The 21,877-nt window shown below is 35.3% G+C and overlaps 1 protein-coding gene across 1 annotated transcript; it reads left to right on the top strand.

The window, feature by feature from the left end:
- Nucleotides 1-13,950: 13,950 nt before the first annotated feature.
- Nucleotides 13,951-19,519, top strand: LOC147633547 (antifungal protein ginkbilobin-like protein). The gene is made up of 2 exons (XM_086805863.1): nt 13,951-14,427; nt 19,313-19,519. The coding sequence occupies exons 1-2, from the start codon at nt 14,016-14,018 to the stop codon at nt 19,393-19,395; spliced, it is 495 nt and encodes a 164-aa protein (XP_086661989.1). The 5' UTR covers nt 13,951-14,015; the 3' UTR covers nt 19,396-19,519.
- Nucleotides 19,520-21,877: the final 2,358 nt, after the last annotated feature.

Below are 21,877 nucleotides of genomic sequence, written 5' to 3'. Positions count from 1 at the left end.
TATATACCGAGGGTATAATTGCAGCTCTTTACTGGCAGTATATACGAGTAAATCTAAGACCTTGAAATTATGAGCAAAAATGCTATCTAGATGATGAATTTGAATGTGGTTGATATGATTTTAAAATTCTGGTTGAGAACTGATAAGTTGATTTGGATTCTGATTGAAAAATGATGATTCCTGAAATTTGGTTGAAAAGCGATAAGCTGAGCAAAACCACAATGAGGATGAATGAGATGAGTCCCTGTGATGATGTTCGTAACTGGAATGACGATAATGACTTCAGCAAATCACTATGAGATTAGTGGATTGTGCTGATAGATTATTACTGTTAACACTTGATCCAGCGGATCAAGTTAAGGGATGACAAATTAAAAACCTATATAATTGAAATTCCCATGGAGGAATGTTCAAATGGAAATTTCAGTCTAATGAACCATTATTGTGTTAAGGATATGAATGATATGATCTGAATTAATTGTTATCTAATGATGAGTTCTATATATGGGATCTTTATCCCACGATTGAGTTGGGTTCACTCGACTATAAGGAACCCAAGAACCAGTTGGATCTTAAAGGAAAGAGTTATCCTCTAGTTTGCGAGATGAGGACATCTCGCATTTTTTAAGTGGGGTAGGATGTAAGATTCCTCCCTCCAGCTTTTGAGATGTGCAGGTGTAAGAACCTTCCCTTCTAATCTTATAATTATTCCCCTCTCTGAAATAAAAGAAAGATCATGTTTTACCCTGTTTTGGCTTGGAGAGAGAAAATGTCTAGAGAGAGGTAATTCAAAATTGAGATATTTTTGGATATAAAAATCTTCCTAGTGTCTAAAATGGTTTCCCATGAAACATAAATTCAAAAACAACTTTCCAATGTGCAATTGGAATTAACTGAAAATAGGTATAAAGGACCTTAGCCTAAGGGTCCAGATTTTTAGAAATTTTTAGATTATGGTCCAATTAAGGTTCCTATCGACCAATAAGATTAATCCAAATGTAGGGAGGAGATAAATTGAAGAATAAAAGAAAAACCTCCCAAAAATGAGTAAATGCTCACATAAGATGAAGAGTGGACTAAGGACCAAAGAAACGAATTAAAAAACTGAATTTTGACACCTCAGTGTGGGGATCTCCCCTCATGAAGTAGGCACCTTTTTCTCATCATTACCCCCAATTTTTAATTAATAAAATGAGATATTTTCATCTCTCCTCTCTCCTATTTCAAAACTAGATCCAAAAAGTAAGCTGAACTGACCAAAAAATGGTAAAAAATTGACCAAACTGATCTAGAAAATTCTAGAATCAATTTGCTTGGTTAGAGGCTCACTTTTTCTTATAAATAGAAGCCTCTCTCTTTGTAAAAGCTTAATGGTGTTTATGCACTCTTACTCTGCTTTTTGTCTTGAGCCATCTACATTGATCTTTTTAATAATTCAATTGTTTTTGGCCTAATCCTCTCCAAAGTGAATTGGTGGCCACTCTTGCTTCAAACAAGAGTAGAACCCTCAATCCCTCAAGCCAAAGGAGAGCTTACAAGCTCTATGTAAGTTAATTTTCTTACTTTGTTTAATAAAAAATCTATGGTTTTCTTAATTTTTATGTTTTGCAAATGTTTGAATTAAATTCAAATGCTATGCCTTGATAAACATGCCACCCCCTTCTCTTATTTACATTCCAACCTTTCTTAATCTTAGAAAGATAAATTAAGAGATTAATTAAACTCTTCTTATTGTTTACTCTCTTGAATTTAGAAAATTATGTAGATTAGAGTTCTATAAATCTAATTTGGGTTAATTTAAATTAAATAAAGAATGATAAAAATGAGAAATAGTCAGCCATACAAAGGAGGTTATGGAAAAATTTTTCAGAATTTTGTGAAAAAGAAAGTTTATTTTTATGTTATTCCAAAAGAGTAATTTCCACCATTTTTATATCTAAAAGAAATATTCTAATTACTCCATGTACATATTCACCTATGAATATGCATGGATATCACTGATATTAATTATTAAATCTGATCTCTATGCATAGAAAGATGCATAAAGGAATTCTTTTATTACAAAAGTGTTATTCTTATTAAATTTGATTTTTATGCATAGAAATATGCATAAAGGAATTTCTTTTATCACAAAAGTGTTATTCTTATTAAGTTTAATTTCTATGCATAGAGAGATGCATAAAGGAATTTTTTTATTACAAAAGTGTTATTCTTATTAAATTTGATTTTTATGCATAGAAAGATGCATAAATGATTTTTTTATTACAAAAGTGTTATTCTTATTAAAATTGATTTTTATGCATAGAAAGATGCATAAAGGAAATTTTTTATTACAAAAGTTTTATTCTTATTAAAATTGATTTTTATGCATAGAAAAATGGATAAAGAAAATTTTTTATTACAAAAGTGTTATTCTGATTAAATTTGATTTCTATGCATAGAAAGATGCATAAAGGAATTTTTTTATTACAAAAGTGTTATTCTTATTAAATTTAATTTCTATGCATAGAAAGATGCATAAAGGAATTTTTTTAATTACAAAAGTGTTATTCTTATGAAAATTTGATTTCTATGCATAGAAAGAAGCATAAGAGAAATTTTTTTATTACAAAAATGTTATTCTCATTACATTTGATTTTTATGCATAGAAAGATGCATAAAGGAATTTTTTTATTGCAAAAGTGTTATTCTTATTAAATTTGATTTTTATGCATAGAAAGATGCATAAAGGATTTTTTTTAAAAATTACAAAAGAGTTATTCTTATTAAATTTGATTTCTATGCATAGAAAGATGCATAAAGGAATTTTTTTATTACAAAAGTGTTATTCTTATTAAATTTGATTTCTATGCATAGAGAGATGCATAAATAAAATTTTTTATTACAAAAGTGATATTCTGATAAAAATTGATTTTTATGCATAGAAAGATGCGTAAAGGAATTTTTTTTATTATAAAAGTGTTATTCTTATTAAATTTGATTTTTATGCATGGAAAGATGCATAAAAGAGTTTTTTTAATTACAAAAGTGTTATTCTTATTAAATTTGATTTTTATGCATAGAAAGATGCATAAAAGAATTTTTTTATTATAAAAGCGTTATTCTTATAAAAAATAATTTTTATGCATAAATAGATGCATAAAGAAATTCTTTTTATTTTAAAAGTGTTGTTTCTATTAAAATTGATTTTATGCATAAATAGATGCATAAAAGGATTTTTTTAATAAAAGTGCTATTCCCATTGAAGTTGATTTTTATCCATAAATAGATGCATAAAGAATTTTTATATCAAAATTAGAATTCTCTTAAATTCTATGAGTATTTGATAAATGAATAATTAAATACTCTAAGAGAGAAATTTCTATGGTTTTATATTCACACAGATTGTAAAAAAAAGAAAATTCAAGAAATATATCGAGATTGAAATATTCAGATAAATGATTAATTTATTCCTCATTGGAATTCGTAACTAATTTAGAAATGAGTTAAGTGAATATTCAAAGAAAGAAATTCAGTAAAATAGTAACTGAATTATCAAACCTTTTCGAGAAAGATAGTTCAGGAAAAATCTTATCCGACTCGAACCTTGAATCAGACTATGACCAAGACCAAACTCTTTTGTCAGTTTCGAGGAAAGAAGGTGTGACCAGTTTAGAAAAATGCACTCAAAATTCTCGCCAAATCTGAAACTAAGTTTGAGACCCTTCGAATTGATCTGTAGATCAAGGTTATAGAATTCAAGGAATTCTGGTATGAAATTCAGAATTCCGATCAAGAAGTTTTGGGGATACTGATTCAAGAAATACTCTTGTATTTAAAAGAAAATCAAACTGAAAACTTGCATAGAAATGAGATGTGATGTGAATAAATGTGATGAGATGTAATGTGAATAGATGTGATGAGATGTCATGTGAATCAGTTAGATGTGAATGAATGGATGGATGGGATGTGATGTGAATAGATGTGATGACATGTGAATAGATGTGATGATATGTGCTATGAATGAGATGTGATGACATGTGAATCAGATAGATGTGAAAGAATGGATGTGGATGTATGTGAAAGAATGGATGTGAATGTGTATGTGAAAATGGATATGTATGTGAAGAATGGATGTGGATGTGTATGTGAAGAATAAATGTGAATGTGTATGTGAAGAATGGATGTGGATGTGTATGTGAAGAATGGACGTGGATGTGTATGTAAAGAATGGATGTAGATGAGTATGTGAAAGAATGGATGTGGATGTATGTGAAAGAATGGATGTGAATGTGTATGTGAAAATGGATGTGTATGTGAAGAATGGATATGGATATGTATGTGAAGAATGGACGTGAATGTGTATGTGAAGAATGGGTGTGGATGTGTATGTGAAGAACGGATGTGGATGAGTATGTAAAAGAATGGATGTGGATGCATGTGAAAGAATGGATGTGGATGTGTATGTGAAAGAATGTGATGTGACATGAATATATGTGGATGTGAAGTGATAGATATGAATGTATGGATAGATGTGGGTAGTTGTACATGTGAACGATTGGATGGATGTGGATGAATGAGATGAGATGTTTATGAATGAGATATGATGTGGATAGAAGTGATGTGATATAATGTGGATAGAATGTATGTGATGGGATGGTTATGAGAATGAATGTGATGGATATGAATGAATGTGATGTGATGGATGTAAATGGATGTGATGGACGTGAATAGATGTGATGTAAATGAATGTGATGGATGAATGTAAATGAATGTGATATAAATGAATGTGATGGACGTGAATAGATGTGATGTGATGTGAATCGGGATGTGGTTGAATGAGATGTGATGTCATGTGAATCGGGATGTGAGTGAATGAGATGTGATGTAAATTGGGATAGATGTGAATGGATGATATGTGATGTGAATGAATATGATATGATGAGATGTGGATATGGGTAGATGCGAGTGGATGAGATCTAATGTGGATAAATGAGGAAAGATGTGATGAGATGAAAAATGATGTGATGAGAATGGGAATACATATGAAATAAATGAGGATTGATGTGGGACACTGTGGAAAGACGAGAGTTTGTTATAGAAACTGTATTTCTGACCTGTTTTTAAATGACTGTTTTATGTCAAGAATGCTGGGGAAGCATTTTTGACCGTCTTGTGAGAATGAGGTCGTGAAGACCTAACTGATAAAGTTGCAACAGATGACGGAGAGTCAACGGAGGACGTCTCGCGTAGCAAGGTCGGCCGAGGTCTTGACCAACCTTGGTTCGATTTTAATGGTGAGCTTCCGGTACGGTGGATGAGGGACTAAGAAAGTGGCCTATGAGTGAAGCGCTAGGTGACCTGCGAAGGATCCTAGAGGATGCTGACCATATGGTGCTCGGGCTCTAGGTCGCTGAAGATACCCACACGTACGTCATGGAAGATATTGGAACAAGGAGTAAGAGTTGTTTTCTAAATTCGGGCATCGATCTGGTTGATTGACCTTGCTGGTCCTCAACGGATGAGTCCATGGCTCTTTTATATGGATATGTTGGTTGATCTTGCTGATCTTCAAGGGAGATTACATTTTGATTTTTATAAGTAAATATATTGCCGGGTACTATGAGCTAGGAACTATCGAAAAGGCCCTTGAGTGGACAGGTGGTGAGCGTTATGGTTGCCAATGTTGCCATAGGTACATCGATGAAGGAAAAATTGAAAATTAGGATTCAACTGAATTTTTTTGGAGGATTATGATCAGTGATACTATAGTTTCATTAAATGATTGTTTTAAAGATAGTTGAATCTGTGAAAAAGGAAATTTCATATTGGGTGTGTAAGTGGTGTGACTAGTTTTAAGTTTGCATGAATATCCGGCTAGGGAGCCTGGGAACTCTTTTCCCTAGTTCCTGGGACAAAACCTAACCAAATTCTTAAATGGATCCCATCACTACAATGGTTGGGCGGTTGGCTAACCCACGGGACTGGATGGGGTTAGGCTGGACTGATGGATCCCTAAAATGAGACTCGATTCTGTTATGGTACGATAGATGAAGTAAATCGCGGATAAAAATTGTTCTATGGAAAAGAATCAACAGCTGTGCCTCTCAATGAGGAAAAAAGTGTTGGTCTCTATGATCCAAGTGCAAGTCTTTTCCTTGATCGGACTATGGGACTTATGGGTTCGGTCAGATCAGTTTAGTTAATTAAGACTCTTGACTACGTTAGAGTAAATTTATCCTGGAGGAATCGCCCGTGCTTTCCGGGTGAGGGAAGTTTTTCCGGGTTTGGTTTTGGAAGAACCGATGGATTAGTCTCTTGTCCAGATATCCGTGGGCGAGGGCCCGAGTGAGGGACCCTGCCCCGCACAAGAAGTGCTACTTCCGCTACTTGCACCCTTGAATTCGTTGCATGGAGGGGACAGGGGTCTTTGCATCGACATCTCGTATTGCTACCATTAGGTGTCTCATTGCTTTGGCAGCACACAATGGGTGGAATGTACATCAGTTGGACATTAAGATTGCATTCTTGAAGGGTGATTTACATGAGGAGGTGTATGTATCGCAGCCTCTTGGTTTTGATGTGAAAGGGGAAGAGTCTAAAGTATGTAGGTTGAAAAAGGCTATTTATGGACCTTAAGCAACATCCTAGAGCATGGTATGAGAAGATTCATGCATACTCGGCTGCAAATGATTTTTGCAACAGTCCAACAAAGAGTACCCTCTATGTGAAGTTCTATGTGAAGAGAAGTAAGGACACATTTTTTATCATCATTCTATACATTGATGACATGCTGCTTTTACGGGACCCAATATAGATTAAATTTCAGCCTTTAAGGCTAATTTGCCAATCATCGTTTGAGATGTCAGATTTGGGGCCCTTGCATTATTATTTGGGGATTCAATTTATGCAGCAAAATGATGGCATTGTTATGCTACAGTCTAAATATATACAAAAGCTATTAAAGAGGTTTAATCTTGAAGACTGTAAACCTGTGGCTACGCCTATGGAGATAGGTACTCGACTTAGTATTCAAGATGTAGGAGACTCTTTTGATGCTAGTTTGTATCAGGCTGTTGGATCCCTTCTTTATGTACGCAACACGAGGCCAGATATACAGCATGCGGTCTCACAGTTGAGTAAATTTATGCATAGCCCAAGTACGAAGCATTGGCAGGTTGTCAAGCAGGTTTTTTATTTGCAGGGCACTTAGTATTTTGGATTGTTTTATCCAAAGGGGGGTGAGTCACAGCTGCATGCTTTTAGTGATTCAGATTGGGCTAGATGTTATGACACACGAGTGTCACTAGTGGGTTTTGCTTTCGCCTTGGTGATTCATGTATATCATGTCTCAGCAAGAAGCAGCCTACAGTGGCCACTTCCAACTGTGAAGCTGAGTACAAGACATCTTTTACAGCTCTACAGTTGAATGTGTGTGGCTCAGACATCTTATGGTTGATTTAGGTGTTGGACAGTAGTCTAGCGCTACCATTTTCACTGACAGCCAGAGCGTATTAGCAGCTTGATCTATGTGCCTACACATGATAACATGGCAGATTTATTCACAAAGGCTCTTCCTCGTGAAAAGTTCAAAGCTTTTCGTAAAGCTTTGGGCTTACTTCCTTTTCAGGATTGATCGGCCATACCTTGTACATGTTCACATCATCACTCCAGGGGGGATTTGTAGCATTATATGGTAGTGATGTGTGTGAACACACTTAAGAGCGTCGGGGCACTTTTTCCCTCACTAGGAGGTTTTTTCCCCTGTGAGTATGTACACCCTCTTATCTACTCATTTTGGGGTGTGTACTTATCTTTTGTATCTGCTTCTGCTGGCACACATTTGTTCATTGTCTTCTAGTGAGTTTGTGTGCTCTCAAGCTTCTCTATCTTGTGTGTGTGCATTGTTGAAACCCTAACCCTAATTCCAACACTTCGTCCATTAATTTCTCCCATACATGCTTCCTAATAACTTCTCCAAACCATGATGGTTCCACATGCTTCACCATTGATGTCATGTATGCACAATGCATTTCATACCCATTATATGTTAATCTTTCCACTGGATACCTTATCCTCTATGACCTTCTCAAAACTTGTGGATCACTTTGTACACCCTGCACTCTAGCATGTGGAGGAACATATCTCTCTTGCCTTACACCTAGAGTACGTAAGGCTGGGATGCCAAGTTCTTCATATAAGCTTTCTGAGCTAGATGATTCATACATGTTTATGCCAATTCCTTTAACCTTATTTTTGCCTTTGTCAACAACACTTCCACTTGTGCTTACACTACCACCATGTCTCAACCTTCCTGACCATGTACTTATATTATCACTTCCACTAAATGTTTCACCTGGCCGAAACAATGAAGTAGAACTCTATTTTGGCAAGTTCACATGCACATCTGAATCTATATCATCCACCATAACATCATCTTTGATTTTGTACCAACTTGTCAACTCATCAAACACAACATCTTTAGAAATGAGCACCTGTTTAGTTTTTAGATTATAACATTTGTAAGAATTTCTATCTTGTGCATAACTAATGAATATGCGCTTCAATTAGCCTTTGGGTCCAACTTCTTTCTCTTCTCATCCGGCACATGTACATAATAGGAAATACATCCAAAACTTTGAGATGCCCAATGTCCAGCCTAAAACCTCTCATCTTCAACCCTAGTTTTATGGAAGTACCTTTGGAAGGCCAAAATTTTCCTCTTTTTCAACATCTTGGTAATTATGAGATTTTTGTTATAGTTCACAAGTAGCTTAGGAACTAGGACCTAAAGGAGATTGTGTTGTTTTGAAACCCCAAGTTCTACCAATTGACTTTTACAAACATGAAAAACATGATTTATTCAAGAAGTTATAGGCATTTTATGGGATTTTTGACAAAACAGCTTCAAATTTCAATGAAAATTTCAAGTTAGAGTTTTTTGTCAAATTTCTAATATAGCTTGTGTTTTGACATCATGAAAAACCCCCTTTATTTTTTGACTTTTAACTGACCTATGGTTGAAACAAGGTGTAGAAATGTTGTTTCTAGGTTCCCCAAAAAATTCCAAAGTTTTGGTGAGAAACAGGACACTAAAGTGTCCTCAGGACACTTTAGTGTCCAATTACAGAACTAGTGTTAAGCTTTATGCATAAAACCTTAAGCTTAAGCTTTAGGCACAAAGCCTTAAGCTTAATGCTTAAGCTTTATGCATACACCTTTTGACATAAAGCTTAATGCATACACCTTTTGACATAAAGCTTAATGCATATGGCTTATGCATTAAAAGTTACGCACCATAAGCTTTATACATATGGATTATGCTTATGGTGGATAAGACATAAGGCTTAAGCATATGCATTTTTGCATTAAGCTTAATGCATATATGCTTTATTAACATTTATATTTGCTTAAACTTGTAGATTGTCTTTGTAACATAAGCTCAACTTCGCAAGGCAAACTTTACTTCTCTTTTTATCAAGGTAAGAGTACTTGTCTTTTATAATTCCTTGGGTGCTTGGGAGGATTTTTTTTGCATTATACATAAGGCACAAGGCTCATGCATTATGGCTTTCTACTTATGCTTATGTATTATATTTTTATACATAAGTCTTAATGTAAAAGCCTTATGCATAAAGCTTAATGCATATGGCTTATGCATTAAGCTTACTGCATATATGGCTTATGCATAAGCTTAATACATAAGGATTTTGCAAGCTTAAGGCTCATGCATTATGGATTTATGCTTATACTAATATTTTAATGCATGAAGCTTTATGCGTAAGGTTTTATGCATAAAGCTTCATGCATAAGGCTTTATGCATTATGCCTTATGCATAAGGCTTCATGCCTTATGTTTTTATGCATAAAGCTTTGTACATTATGGTTTTTATGCATAAAGCCATTTGCATAAGGCTTAATGTAAAAGCCTTATACATAAAGCTTAATGCATATGACTTATGCATTAAGCTTTATGCATAAAGCTTTAAGACTCATGCATTAGGGCTTTATGCTTATGCTTATGAATTATTTTTTATATATGAAGATTTATGCATAAAGTTTCATGTATTATGCCTTATGTTTTTATGCATATGGCTTTACGCATTATGCTTTTATACACAAGGCTTTTTTGATGTGGAGTGCTATGTATGGATGGAGAGTATAAGTTTTTTGAATGTTTATACTGTCTTATGCACGTAGCATGTAGTGCTTATGCTCTCTTTTTTGATGTGGAGTGCTATGTATGGATGGAGAGTATAAGTTTTTTGAATGTTTATGCTGTCTTATGCACGTAGCATGTAGTGCTTATGCTCTCTTTTTCTATGCATAAGGAAGACTCTCTATTCATAGAGTTTACATGTGTATAGACATATCATAATGCTTGCCATACCTCCTTATGTTAGACTTCAGTGGAAAGTGACATTGTATGCTAATGTAAGGAGATCTAGCAAGTATTGTGAAGGAGATCTAGTTGTTTGCAATAATTAGTGAATATTGTGCATAGCAAGATGAGTGACAATCTAGACAAGATTGTTGAGGAAAAGCTTGATAGAAAGAACTTTCGGATTTGGAAAGTACCGCATAACAAACATTCTGAAAGGCAAAGGACTTTGGAATTTGGTGACACGTGAGGACATGGATCCAAGGGTTCCACCAGTGATTGCAACATAGGAATTATACAGAGAGGGCTTTCAAAGAGCTGCATTATTTCTCAATTTGTGTGAGAGATGGGATGTTATGCCATATTCATGACACAAATAATCCCAAAGATACATGGGATGGTGAAGTTACATGATACAACTAATCAACCAAAGAAGATGCATTTGAAGCAAAAGATATATAGTGTGACTCAAAATAATAGGAGAATCAATGACTATATATAGGAGATTAAAGAATGTGTAGATGCACTCGCATCTATTGGTGCCCCCATGGAAGATGATGATTTGGTTGCCATTACATTGAATGATTTGGGCAAGGATTACAAATCATTTGAAACCTTTATTAGGGTTAGAGGCGGACACTCCCCAAATTTTGATGACTTGGTCTCTTTGCTTATTGTGGAGGAGAGGAAACTTGGTTTTGGTGCTTCATCTAGTACCATTGGGCAAGGGACCATGCATTCTACACTCATAGAGGTGTTATAGGCAAGGGGAGATCTAGTTTGAGAGGATTTACATTTGGACGTGGTTGGAATGATAGACCACCACAACAACAATAGGATTCACAGCTATCATTTTGTGGTGGTAGAGGTTTTTACCCTCATGCTAGAGGGAGATCTAGATCTTGTGGTAGAGGTCGTTGTTTTGGTAACTACAACATCAGAATATGCATGGCATAGAGTGTCATTACTATGGTAAACTTGGACATATGGCTACAGATTTATACAAAAAGCAAAATGATGTTCGTGGTGGTAGAGTGCAACATGGAAATTATGCATCATCTAGCAAAATGAAGGACATATAGATCATCTGTTTGCCATGAAACATGTGATGGGTACTATGACATCTCACAAAGAGAGTGATGACACATGGTATATGGATTCAGGTGCATCAAACCACATAACATGTCATGGTGAGTGGTTTGGTAACATGATTCCTACACAAAATCAAGGTTATGTTGCTATAGGTGATGATACTTAGAATCCTATTACACATGTTGGTAGTGTGTCATTGAGGATGCATGATGGAAGAGTGAAAACTATGTCTGAGGTGTTGTATGTGTCATCTATTACTAAGAGTTTGGCATTTGTTGGGATAAATTATGAAACAAGGATTATAGGTGAGATTTAATGAGCATGGTTGTTTTGTTAAGAAATTTAAGCATGGTTGTTTTGTTAAGGACTTTAAGCATGGCTGCAAATTGATTGCCAAAGGTCAAAAGGAAGGGAGATTGTTCAATCTAGATACAAGCATTCTGGAATTGAAGTCAGTCATGGTTTCTCATAGTCGTGGGATATCGTTAGACATTAATATTTGGCACAAAATGATTGGTCATGTAAACATTCAAAAGCTAAAATCTATGCAAACAAAGGGAATTGTTGGTGGTCTACCTAGATTCAAATATGATGGGAGTACACATGTTTGTAATGCATGTGTCAATTTGGGAAACAAGGAAAGGTTTGGATACAAATGGATGCTAAAAAGTGGTGTATCAAACACACACAACTTCCTACTATTTTAGACACTCTCAATTGAATTTTATTACATGTGAAACTTGGCAAAATCTTTGACACAAATATGAAATAATTACTTGGAATTTTTCACGAGGCTTAGTGATTTTTTTCTCTAAGCTTATAAGGTGGTTTTCTCAAACCTGAGTTGCAGTCTCATGCAAGTCCTATTTATGGGTGTAATTCCTTATCGTGCCAGCATCCAAATTGCAAGGTTACATTTTTTAAAGACACACTAGGTTACATATTCAAACTCCTCAAGAGGGATTTTGAATATGTCTTTCCTAGGGCAAGTAGCATTTTATTTGCATCGTCCGAAAAAGGACACTTAAGTGTCCTTTTTTGGTACCAAACTAGTGTTAATGCATAAGCCATATGCATTAAGCTTTATGCATAAGGCTTTTACATTAAGCTTTATGCATAAAGCTTAAGATTAAACATTTTACATTAAATATTTATGTATAAAGCTTAAGCCTTAGGCATAAGGCTTAATGCATATATTTTATGCATAAGCTTAATATAAATGGCTTATGCATAAAGCTTAAACCATTATGCAAAAGCCTTATGCATTAGCTAGATTTATGTATAAAGCTTATGCTTAAACTTTATGCATATGCTTTTACATAAATCTTAAAGTAAAAGTTTTATGCATACGCTAAGTATAAGTCACATGCATAAAGCTTAATGCATAAAGCCTTGTGCTTAAGGTTTATGCATAAAGCCATAATGCATGAGCCTTATGCTTTATAAAAAAGTGGAGGATTATTTTGGATGTGTTTCTCAGAATTTGTGAGAAAAGCCAAGTGATTTTCAGCTTTTGGAGATGAAAGCACATAAATGAAGGAGAGCATGAGTTCCATGCTTGAGGTATGGGAGATGAAGGGAGAAGAAACAAGTTTAGCGCAAGTTTTGGGGAAGGTAGGAAGAGAGAAAAGAGGGGGAAAGAAAGGACGCACGCGGCATGAGAGAATCCAATATTTTTAACAATACGCACAGTTATACACATGGCTATTACCGTGGATATACACATGGCTATAGTCGTGCACGAGATGTGTGTATAGTTGTGACAGTAGCCGCGTACTGGAAAAAAAATCCTCTTGTAAGCAACCGTGACTCTCTCACTACGTCGTGTAGCTACGTCATACGGCTATACCATCATCCTCTTATAGTGAGGCAGTTCAACTCAGAGGCAAATGAATTGAGAAGCAACCAAAGTGAAAAGTTAGAAGAGGTTGTAAAGGCCAATATTACCTCTACTATTTCTTCTTCTACATTAAATAACTCGTGGTTTAGCTAGGTGAAGTGGATGAATGGTATTGGTAGTACTTGGGTGGAAAGCAAACTGAGAGAGGAACGTTGTGCCCTCTCTGAGCTAGCCAACAAAGAAACTACCCTAGCCCTCATCCACAGCTTAAGCTCTTGTATCTCGAGAGGCAACAATATTGAAGTAGCAGATGAGAACTCCATGTTTGCTTCTCCAAGTGGCTATTGATCATGCTCCTAGAGTTGTTCCCAAAAGAGCGTGAGGTTTAGGCTCATGGCCACGTAGCCTTATGGAGAGGTGACCATGTGGTGGAGAGAGAGAGAGTCTCTTCTCTTGCCACGTGTAAAGGGCAAGATAGTGAAAATAATAGGATAGATATGAATGGGAGCTTGGACGATGTCTACAAGAGGAAACAATTGGTGGTGGACAAAACTTTGTGTTGGCCGCCGGCCATGGAGGACTCAAGTCGATAGACGGCGAGCTATGCGAGGAAGCAAAAGCTAAAGAGGCAACATCATCAACCACGACTTGACGATATTATTAGAACCCGGCCTGCGTGTGCAGTATTCCCTCAACACAGAAAAGAGAAGCCTATCGAAGACGATGAGACCACGCCGCTTGCTCGTCTTTGGCTTCATCAGCTCCATTGTGTTGGTGGGCAGCTTTCTCTGCTTCGCTAACGCAAGCTTCGTTGACTCTCCCGTTGACGCCCTTTGCAATGTGAATACCTTCAGGGATGGGGACCAGTTCAGCACCAATCTAAACACGGCGCTGGAGAAGCTGCAGAAGGAGGCGGCGGGTGGGCAGCAGTACCTTGTGGGCGACGTCGAAGGGAGCGACCCGGACACCGTATATGCGGAGATGCAGTGCAACAACACCCTGTCCGCGACTGACTGCGGGAGCTGCGTGCAGGAAGCCATCGACAAGGTGACCCAGACGTGCCCTCTTCGCGTCGGAGCCACGCTGCTAATCAATACAGCTTGCGCCATCCGCTACGAGAATTACGCCTTCTTCTGTAAGTGATCGTTCATTCTAGGTCTGTGTACGTGTGTGTGTGAGAGAGAGAAGAAGAAGAAGAAGCTCTTTTAACGTAGGAACAATCCTAAGAGACCAAACATGAGACCAAACATGATCTATCTGATGGGAGTGAGATTCAAACACAAGACTTGTTGAAAGGGAGAACGCCATTGCCAAACCATTTTCACTCAACCCAATCAATGGTTGGAAACTTAAACTATCAACGTTATCCATGACATTATGAGAGATGGAGATTGTTTGGTCAATCATCAAATCATCCAAGGGTAGATGTTTATTTTATAATTTTTGTTTTTAGATTTGGTGTATATATGTTTTAATTAGCATTTATTGTTTGTGTAAGTATAGTTATTATCTATAATAAAAAGTCTTTTTTTTTTGGTAAGATAGTGGGTCTCCGGGAGCACTCATGTAAATCCTCTCTCTCTCTCTCTCTCTCTCTCTCTCTCTCTCTCTCTCTCTTTGAAGTAGGCTAACTTCACTAGCCATCCAACCTCATTTTGTAGAATGCTACACGATCTTGAGGGCCTAATTTGAAAAAGTGTGTTATAACACTTGAGGAAACAAGAGAAGGTTTTTTTGTTTAGTCTTGTTTCACCCTCTGTACAAGAAGTATATTTTTTTATTACCTTCTTATGCATTGTCTTACTTTTGTGGTGTTGAGTTTTCATCTTAAAATGATATGTGCATACAAAAGATCTCTCTCTCTCTCTCTCTCTCTCTCTCTCTCTCTCTCTCACACACACACACACACACACACACGCACACACATTAAAACATATAAAAGAGACTTATTTTTTGAATTAACCTTGGGTGATTGTTTGCACTATGCTAGATATAGAAAATCAAGAAGATAATTTGAAGTCCTTTCAAATCTACTTATAGAAAAAATATTTATATATAAACAAGTCTTTTGAAAGTTTAGGCATGAGGAAAAGGTAGTAATTTCTCACAAATGAAGCCCTAATGAAAGTTAACCCCCTCCCCCCCCACACACACACACATTAAAACATATAAAATAGAATTATTTTTTGAATTAACCTTTGTAGACAAGCCACATAGAGTTTTCTTAAAATTGAAGCCACACCATCCTCGAGTATATGATGTTAGAAGAAGATAAAGATAAATAATAGACGTGTAGAATTTTATCATTAATGGAATTTATAAGAGAAAAAAGAAGGATTTTTGGTAGTATTTTTGCACACTCTCATAATAGACGTGTAGAATTCTATCATTAATGGAATTTGTAAGACCAAAAAAAAGTTTTTTTGTTGTATTTTTGCACTATCTCATACAAAATATCTTGATAAGTATCTTCTAACACTAGAATTAAGCATTTAAGCTATATAAGGAATTTGTAATAGTATAAAGATGCATGAGAACACTAGAAGTATAAAGATAACAACATTGGGTGATTGTTTACACTATTCTAGATACACAAAATTGAAAAGATAAATATAAGTCCTTTTAAATCTACTTATAAAAAACATATTTAAATCTACTTATAAAGATAAATATAAGTCCTTTTAAATCTACTTATAAAAAACATATTTATATGTAAACAAGTCTTTTGAAAGTTTAGGCAGGAGGAAAAGGTAGGAATTTCTAACAAATGAAGCCCAGTTGAAAGTAAACCCCCTCCCCCTCCCCCAGCCCCCCACCCGCTCCCCCCTTACCAAGAGACTTTAAGATGAAGAGCACTCCCTTGAGTTCTATAAAATTCAATAGCATGAGAATATATCACTAAGTTTACATAATCTTGTATTAATGTGTCACAAAAGTAAATCAAATAATGCTATAGCTTATATGATATAGCTTAATCTAAAGAGGGATGTATAGTTTAAATAATATGGAGTGTTTAGGTCAATCAAACTTGATGCTATGAAACATGTCAAGATAGGGATTATGTGAACCGAATCATTATGTGCACAAAATTTTCTTTTTAAAGGTTTATTGCCACTAGTTGCATGAACGCATGCATTACCGATTGGGTTGACCAGCTCAACTTGTAGGTTAACATGCCAAGAAATTAGCCGGCTAGGTTTACTTGCTCAACTTACAAAACCCCATGGGCTTTTGATTTACCTCGTTGAGACTTACATAGCCCGATGTGGTGCTCACATACCCCGTCGAGCTTTTGATTTACCTCAATGGGCCCGTTAGGAGATCAATCCAAAGCCTGGCGAAGTTTAATCTAGACCTATAAGTATCCCCTGTGCTAGGCCTGCCAGATCATTTTTTGTTGAGATCTTTGCTGCTAGCCTACTTGCTAGGTAATTTTCTTCTCTTTTATATATATTTGTTTTCTAGTTAGGCATCGACGTAATATCATATTTTTGGCACAATACGTCAAATGCCTGACTAGTTAACAAGTTTTTTCTCTCTCCAAATATTAGGTGAGTAATGTATTGACGGATTGTTGTACTTTTGGCAAGATACGTACTATTGTTTTTTTCTCTAAATATTGGAAGAGTAATGTATCGACGTAGTGTCATACTTTCGGCACGATACATCGATCGTCTGATTTGCCATTTGCTTTTTGTTGAGGCTCCAAGTTCATCAAGATCTAGTGGATAGTAGTAGCATGTGGGCACTAGTCTAGCAATTTGTGTGTGGAGATGATAATTACCGTGTCCAGCTGGCCAAGTGTGTGGACATTAGCTTTAGGTTATTTCAGTGTGAACTTATCATTAGGAAATGTGCTGTGTTTTGTGGTGTGCGATGAAGGAAAGATATGGAGCTTCTTTACTTGGTGCGTGTTGATGAAATGGGTAACTATGGTTTATGTGTGTCTTCGATGTTCCTTGCTATTCTCTTTTCATGGTATCAAAGCCTAGGTAGCTCTCATTAGGGTTTCTTGAGTGAGTAAGTAAGAGAGAAATTTATAGTTTTGGAGCTTTCCATTGAAGTTGTGGAGCAAAGAGAGGTTTTGGAGCACACAAAATCAACACATCTAATATCTTGGCCTATCGGGGGTAAGAATAGCTAAACACCCTTAAGTAGATTGGAAGTGATTTGACATAGTTTGAGCAAAGAGTGGGCTACCCAAAGCAAGTGAAAAATAGTTTTTTGTAAGCTTTCCATGGAAGTTGTGAAGAGGATTATGTGAATGTATGGCATTGTGGAGCATTTTGGGAGTGTGTATTTGATGTATGTTCGATTCAACAAGAGTAGAGATGCATTGGCAAGCTATTGAGACAACTTTCGAGCAAGTGAGATAGATTTGCAGGCAACATTGAGGGTATGCAAGCTCATAATGCATGGAACTTGCAAGTATTGATTCTATGCATCATTGAGGTTATTGGAGTGTAGCTAAGGGACTTTATCGCACCCTAACCATTACCAAGGTCAACCAAACAACAATGAAGCAATTATATCATTTGGTGACAAGCTGAAATTCAATACAAAAATCCATAAAGGTAGAAATTCAAAAAATAGCTCAAAAGGATGTATACAATGCACAACATTGGTGATCAAGCACATGTATGTATGAGTGTTTGAGTTGATTGTTTGCAATACTCAGTGAACATTATGTATAGCAAGATGAGTGATGGTCCAAATAAGATTGTTGGGAAAAAGCTTGATAATAGAAACAACTTCCGGATTTGGAAGCACCACATGATGAACTTTCTGAAAGGCAAAGGACCTTGGGATTTGGTGACAAGTGAGGAGATGGAGCCAAGGGTTCCACCAATGAATGCAACACCTGCCGAGCTTATAGCACATAGAATTAGATAGAAAGGGCATTCAAAGTTTTGCATTACTTCTTGATTTGTGTGATATATGGGTTGTTATGCCACATTCAAAACACAGATAAACCCAAGGATGCATGGGATACATTGGTGAAGCTATATGATACAACTACTCAACCAAAGAAGATATAGTTAAAGCAAAAGATACATAGTGTGTGTACATGTGTGTGTGAGAGAGAGAGAGCATGATTGCCAAAACATTTTCACTAAACCCATAAATGGTTCCAAACTTAAACTGTCAACGTTATCTAAGACATTATGAGAGATGGGGAAAAATTGTTTGGTCAATCATCAAATGATCCAAGGGTAGATGTTTATTTTACAATTTTTGTTTTTAGATTTGGTGCATATATGTTTTAATTAGCATTTATTGTTTGTGTAAGTATAGTTATTATCTACAATAAAATGTCATGTATTTGGTAAGATAGTGGGTCTCTGTCAGCACTCATGTAAATCCTCTCTCTCTCTCTCTTTGAAGTAGGCTAACTTCCCTACCTAGCCAACCTCATTCTATAGAATGCCAATTTATGATAGAATGAGATCTCTCAAGTAAGTTAGCCATCTAGGATCCTCTCTCTCTCTCTCTCTCTCTCTCTCTCTCTCTCTCTCTCTCTCTCTCTCTCTCTCTCTCTCTCACACACACACACACACATGCACGCATGCATGCACTCAAGTACGTTCGCTGCATAACATTGTCTCAACTCCCATGTTTGTTTCACTAGAATGGTCATTGATATTAAATTTATATAGGGTATGACATCCAAAATAGAAGTTAGAAATTTCCACCTCTTTTTGATGCCCTTGTGAAGGCTCTCTCTCTCTCTCTCTCTCTCTCTCTCTCTCTCTCTCTCTCTCTCTAAATGAAATGCTCTTTCATTTTATAATAATATTTATATTTTTAATACCAAGTCTAGGTTAATGAATTATTATAATTCTTTAATATATAAAATTGTAAGCCTAATCAAAACTCTCTTATGCTTCTTTACTACAAAAAAAGGAAAATCATTCATATAAAGATATTAACCATTCTCGAGGGAGGACTCATGTAACATTGTAATTTATTGACTTGATTTTAGCATTTAGATTTATAACATGTGTGTTTTCTTTTTGCAGCTCTTGCATCTATAAGATCGCCTCTTTCATGGGGAATCACAACACTTCTTACAACTATGGCCATTCTTCTCACTTGCTTTTAGTAAAATTAGTTTTAATCTATGCCATCACTCCCACAACACCATCAACTATAAACATACATGATTATATATTAATTGATTCAAAGAGACTTAATTATAGTGAATTCAATATAAATATAGTGTAATAAGTACATTTGAAGCACTAAAAGAGATGAACAAATTCTCTCTCTCTCTCTCTCTCTCAATTAAACCTATAGCATATTTTATTTCTAGCATTACTATCCAGACGATGAATTCGAATGTGGTTGATATGATTTTAAATTCTGGTTGTTGATTTGGATTCTGATTGAAAAATGAAGATTCTTAAATTTTGGTTGAAATGTAATAAACTAAGCAAAACCACAATGAGGATGAATGGGACGAGTCCCTGTGATGATGTTCGTAGCTGGAATGACGTTAATGAATTCAGCAAATCACTATGAGATTAGTGGATTGTGCTGGCAGATTGCTGCTGTTAACACTTGACCTAGTGGATCAAGTTAAGGGATGCCAAATTAAAAATCTGTATAATTGAAAATTTCCATGAAGGACTGTTCAGATAGAAATTTCGGTCTAATGGACCATTATTGTGATAAGGATTGAATGTTACGATCTGAGTGAATTATTATCTGATGATGAGTTTTATATAAAGGATCTTTATCCCAGGATTCAATTGGGTTCACCACACTATAAGGAACCCCAGAATCAGTTGGATCTTAAGGAAAAGAGTTCTCCTCTAATTTTGCAAGATGAGGACATCTCACGTTTTTTAAGTGGGGTAGGATGTAAGATTCCTCCCTCCGACTTTTGAGGTGTGCAGGTGTAAGAACGTCTCCTTCTGATCTTATAATTATTCCCCTCTCTAAAATAAAATAAAGATCCTGTTTTACCCTGTTTTGGCCTAGAGAGAGAAAATGTCTAGAGGAAGGTAATTCAAAATTGAGATATTTTTGGATATAAAAATCTTCCTAGTCTCTAAAATGGTTTCCCCTGAAACAGATATTCAAAAAGAAATTTCCAATGTGCAATTGGAATACATTGAAATCAGGTAAAAAAAGGACCTTAGCCTAAGGGTCCAGATTTTTTGAAATTTTTGAATTAAGGTTCCTATGGACCAATTAGATTAATCCAGATAAATGAAAGAATAAAAGAAAATCTCCCAAAAATGAGTAAATGCTTACATAAGATGAAGAGTTGTCTAAGGACAAGGTTATTAAAAAAGAAAAGATATTCAGAAGAAATGATGCATTTTTGACACCTCAGTGTGGGGAATTTCCCTCATGAAGGAGGCTCCTATTTCACATGTTGGTTGAGTTTTAAAATCACAAATAATGAGATATTTTTATCTCTCCTCTCTCCTGCTTCAACTAGATCCAAAAAGTAAGCTAAACTGACCTAAAAATGGTCAAAAATTAAACCAAACTGATTTGAAAAATTCTAGAACTAGTTTGCTTGGTTAGAGGCTCACTTTTTCCTATAAATGTAGCCTCCCCCTTTGTAAATGGTTAATACTATTTTATGGACTGTTACTCTACTCCTCCTCCCCAGAGCCAAAAACAGTGAATTCATAATTCATTTGTTTTTGACCATTTCCTCTTCAAAAGAATTGGTGGCCACTCTTGTTGCAAACAAGAGTAGATCCCTCAAACCATCAAGCCAAAGGAAAGCTCACAAAACTCCTAGTAAGTTAGAAACTCTACTTTTTCTTATTCTATTTTATGGTTTTCTAATTTTGCTTTGCGTTGCTGGAAAGGCTTTCCCCCTTCTCGAATTCAGCCTTTCTTTATCCTAGATGTGTAATCAAATTGATGGAATTAAACTTTTCATATTGTTTACTCTAATAAAGTGGAAATTGATTAGATTAGAATGATTTAAATCATCTTGGATAATTTCTAGCAAATTTTAGAGTGAAAATTTTGAAAAATGGTCAGCCATACAAAGGAAGTTATGACAAAATTTTCTTAAAATTGGTGAAGTAAGTTTTATCTTTTTATTATTTAAAAAGAGTAATCCCCACCGTCCCCACCGCTTGTGTAATTTAAAAGTGTTATTTTTATTCTATGCATAGAAAATGCATATTAAAAATATTTTTATTATAAAAGTGTTATTTTCATTAGAATTAATTTCTATGCATAGAAAGATGCATATTGGGAATATTTTGATTATAAAAGTGTTACTTTCATCAAAATTTATTTTTATGCATAAATAGATGCATAAAAGAATTTTTTATTGAAAAGTGTTACTTTCATTAAAATTGAATTTATGCATAAATAGATGCATAAAAGAATTTTTTTATTATAAAAGCGTTACTTTCATCAAATTTTGATTTTATGCATATAAAGATGCATAAAGAAATTTATTTTTATTTCAAAAGAGTTATTCTCATCAATTGTGATTTTATGCATAGAAAGATGCGTAAAGAAATTTATTTTTATTTCAAAAGAGTTATTCTCATCAATTTTGATTTTATGCATAGAAAGATGCATAAAGAAATTTATTTTTAATT

This window comes from Cibotium barometz, chromosome 12 (assembly GCF_041138505.1).
Source record: "Cibotium barometz isolate CiBa-2024 chromosome 12, ASM4113850v1, whole genome shotgun sequence".
NCBI classification, from domain to species: Eukaryota; Viridiplantae; Streptophyta; class Polypodiopsida; order Cyatheales; family Cibotiaceae; genus Cibotium; species Cibotium barometz.
Note: the sequence above shows the minus strand (reverse complement) of the source record. Positions and strands in the feature narration are given on the sequence as shown.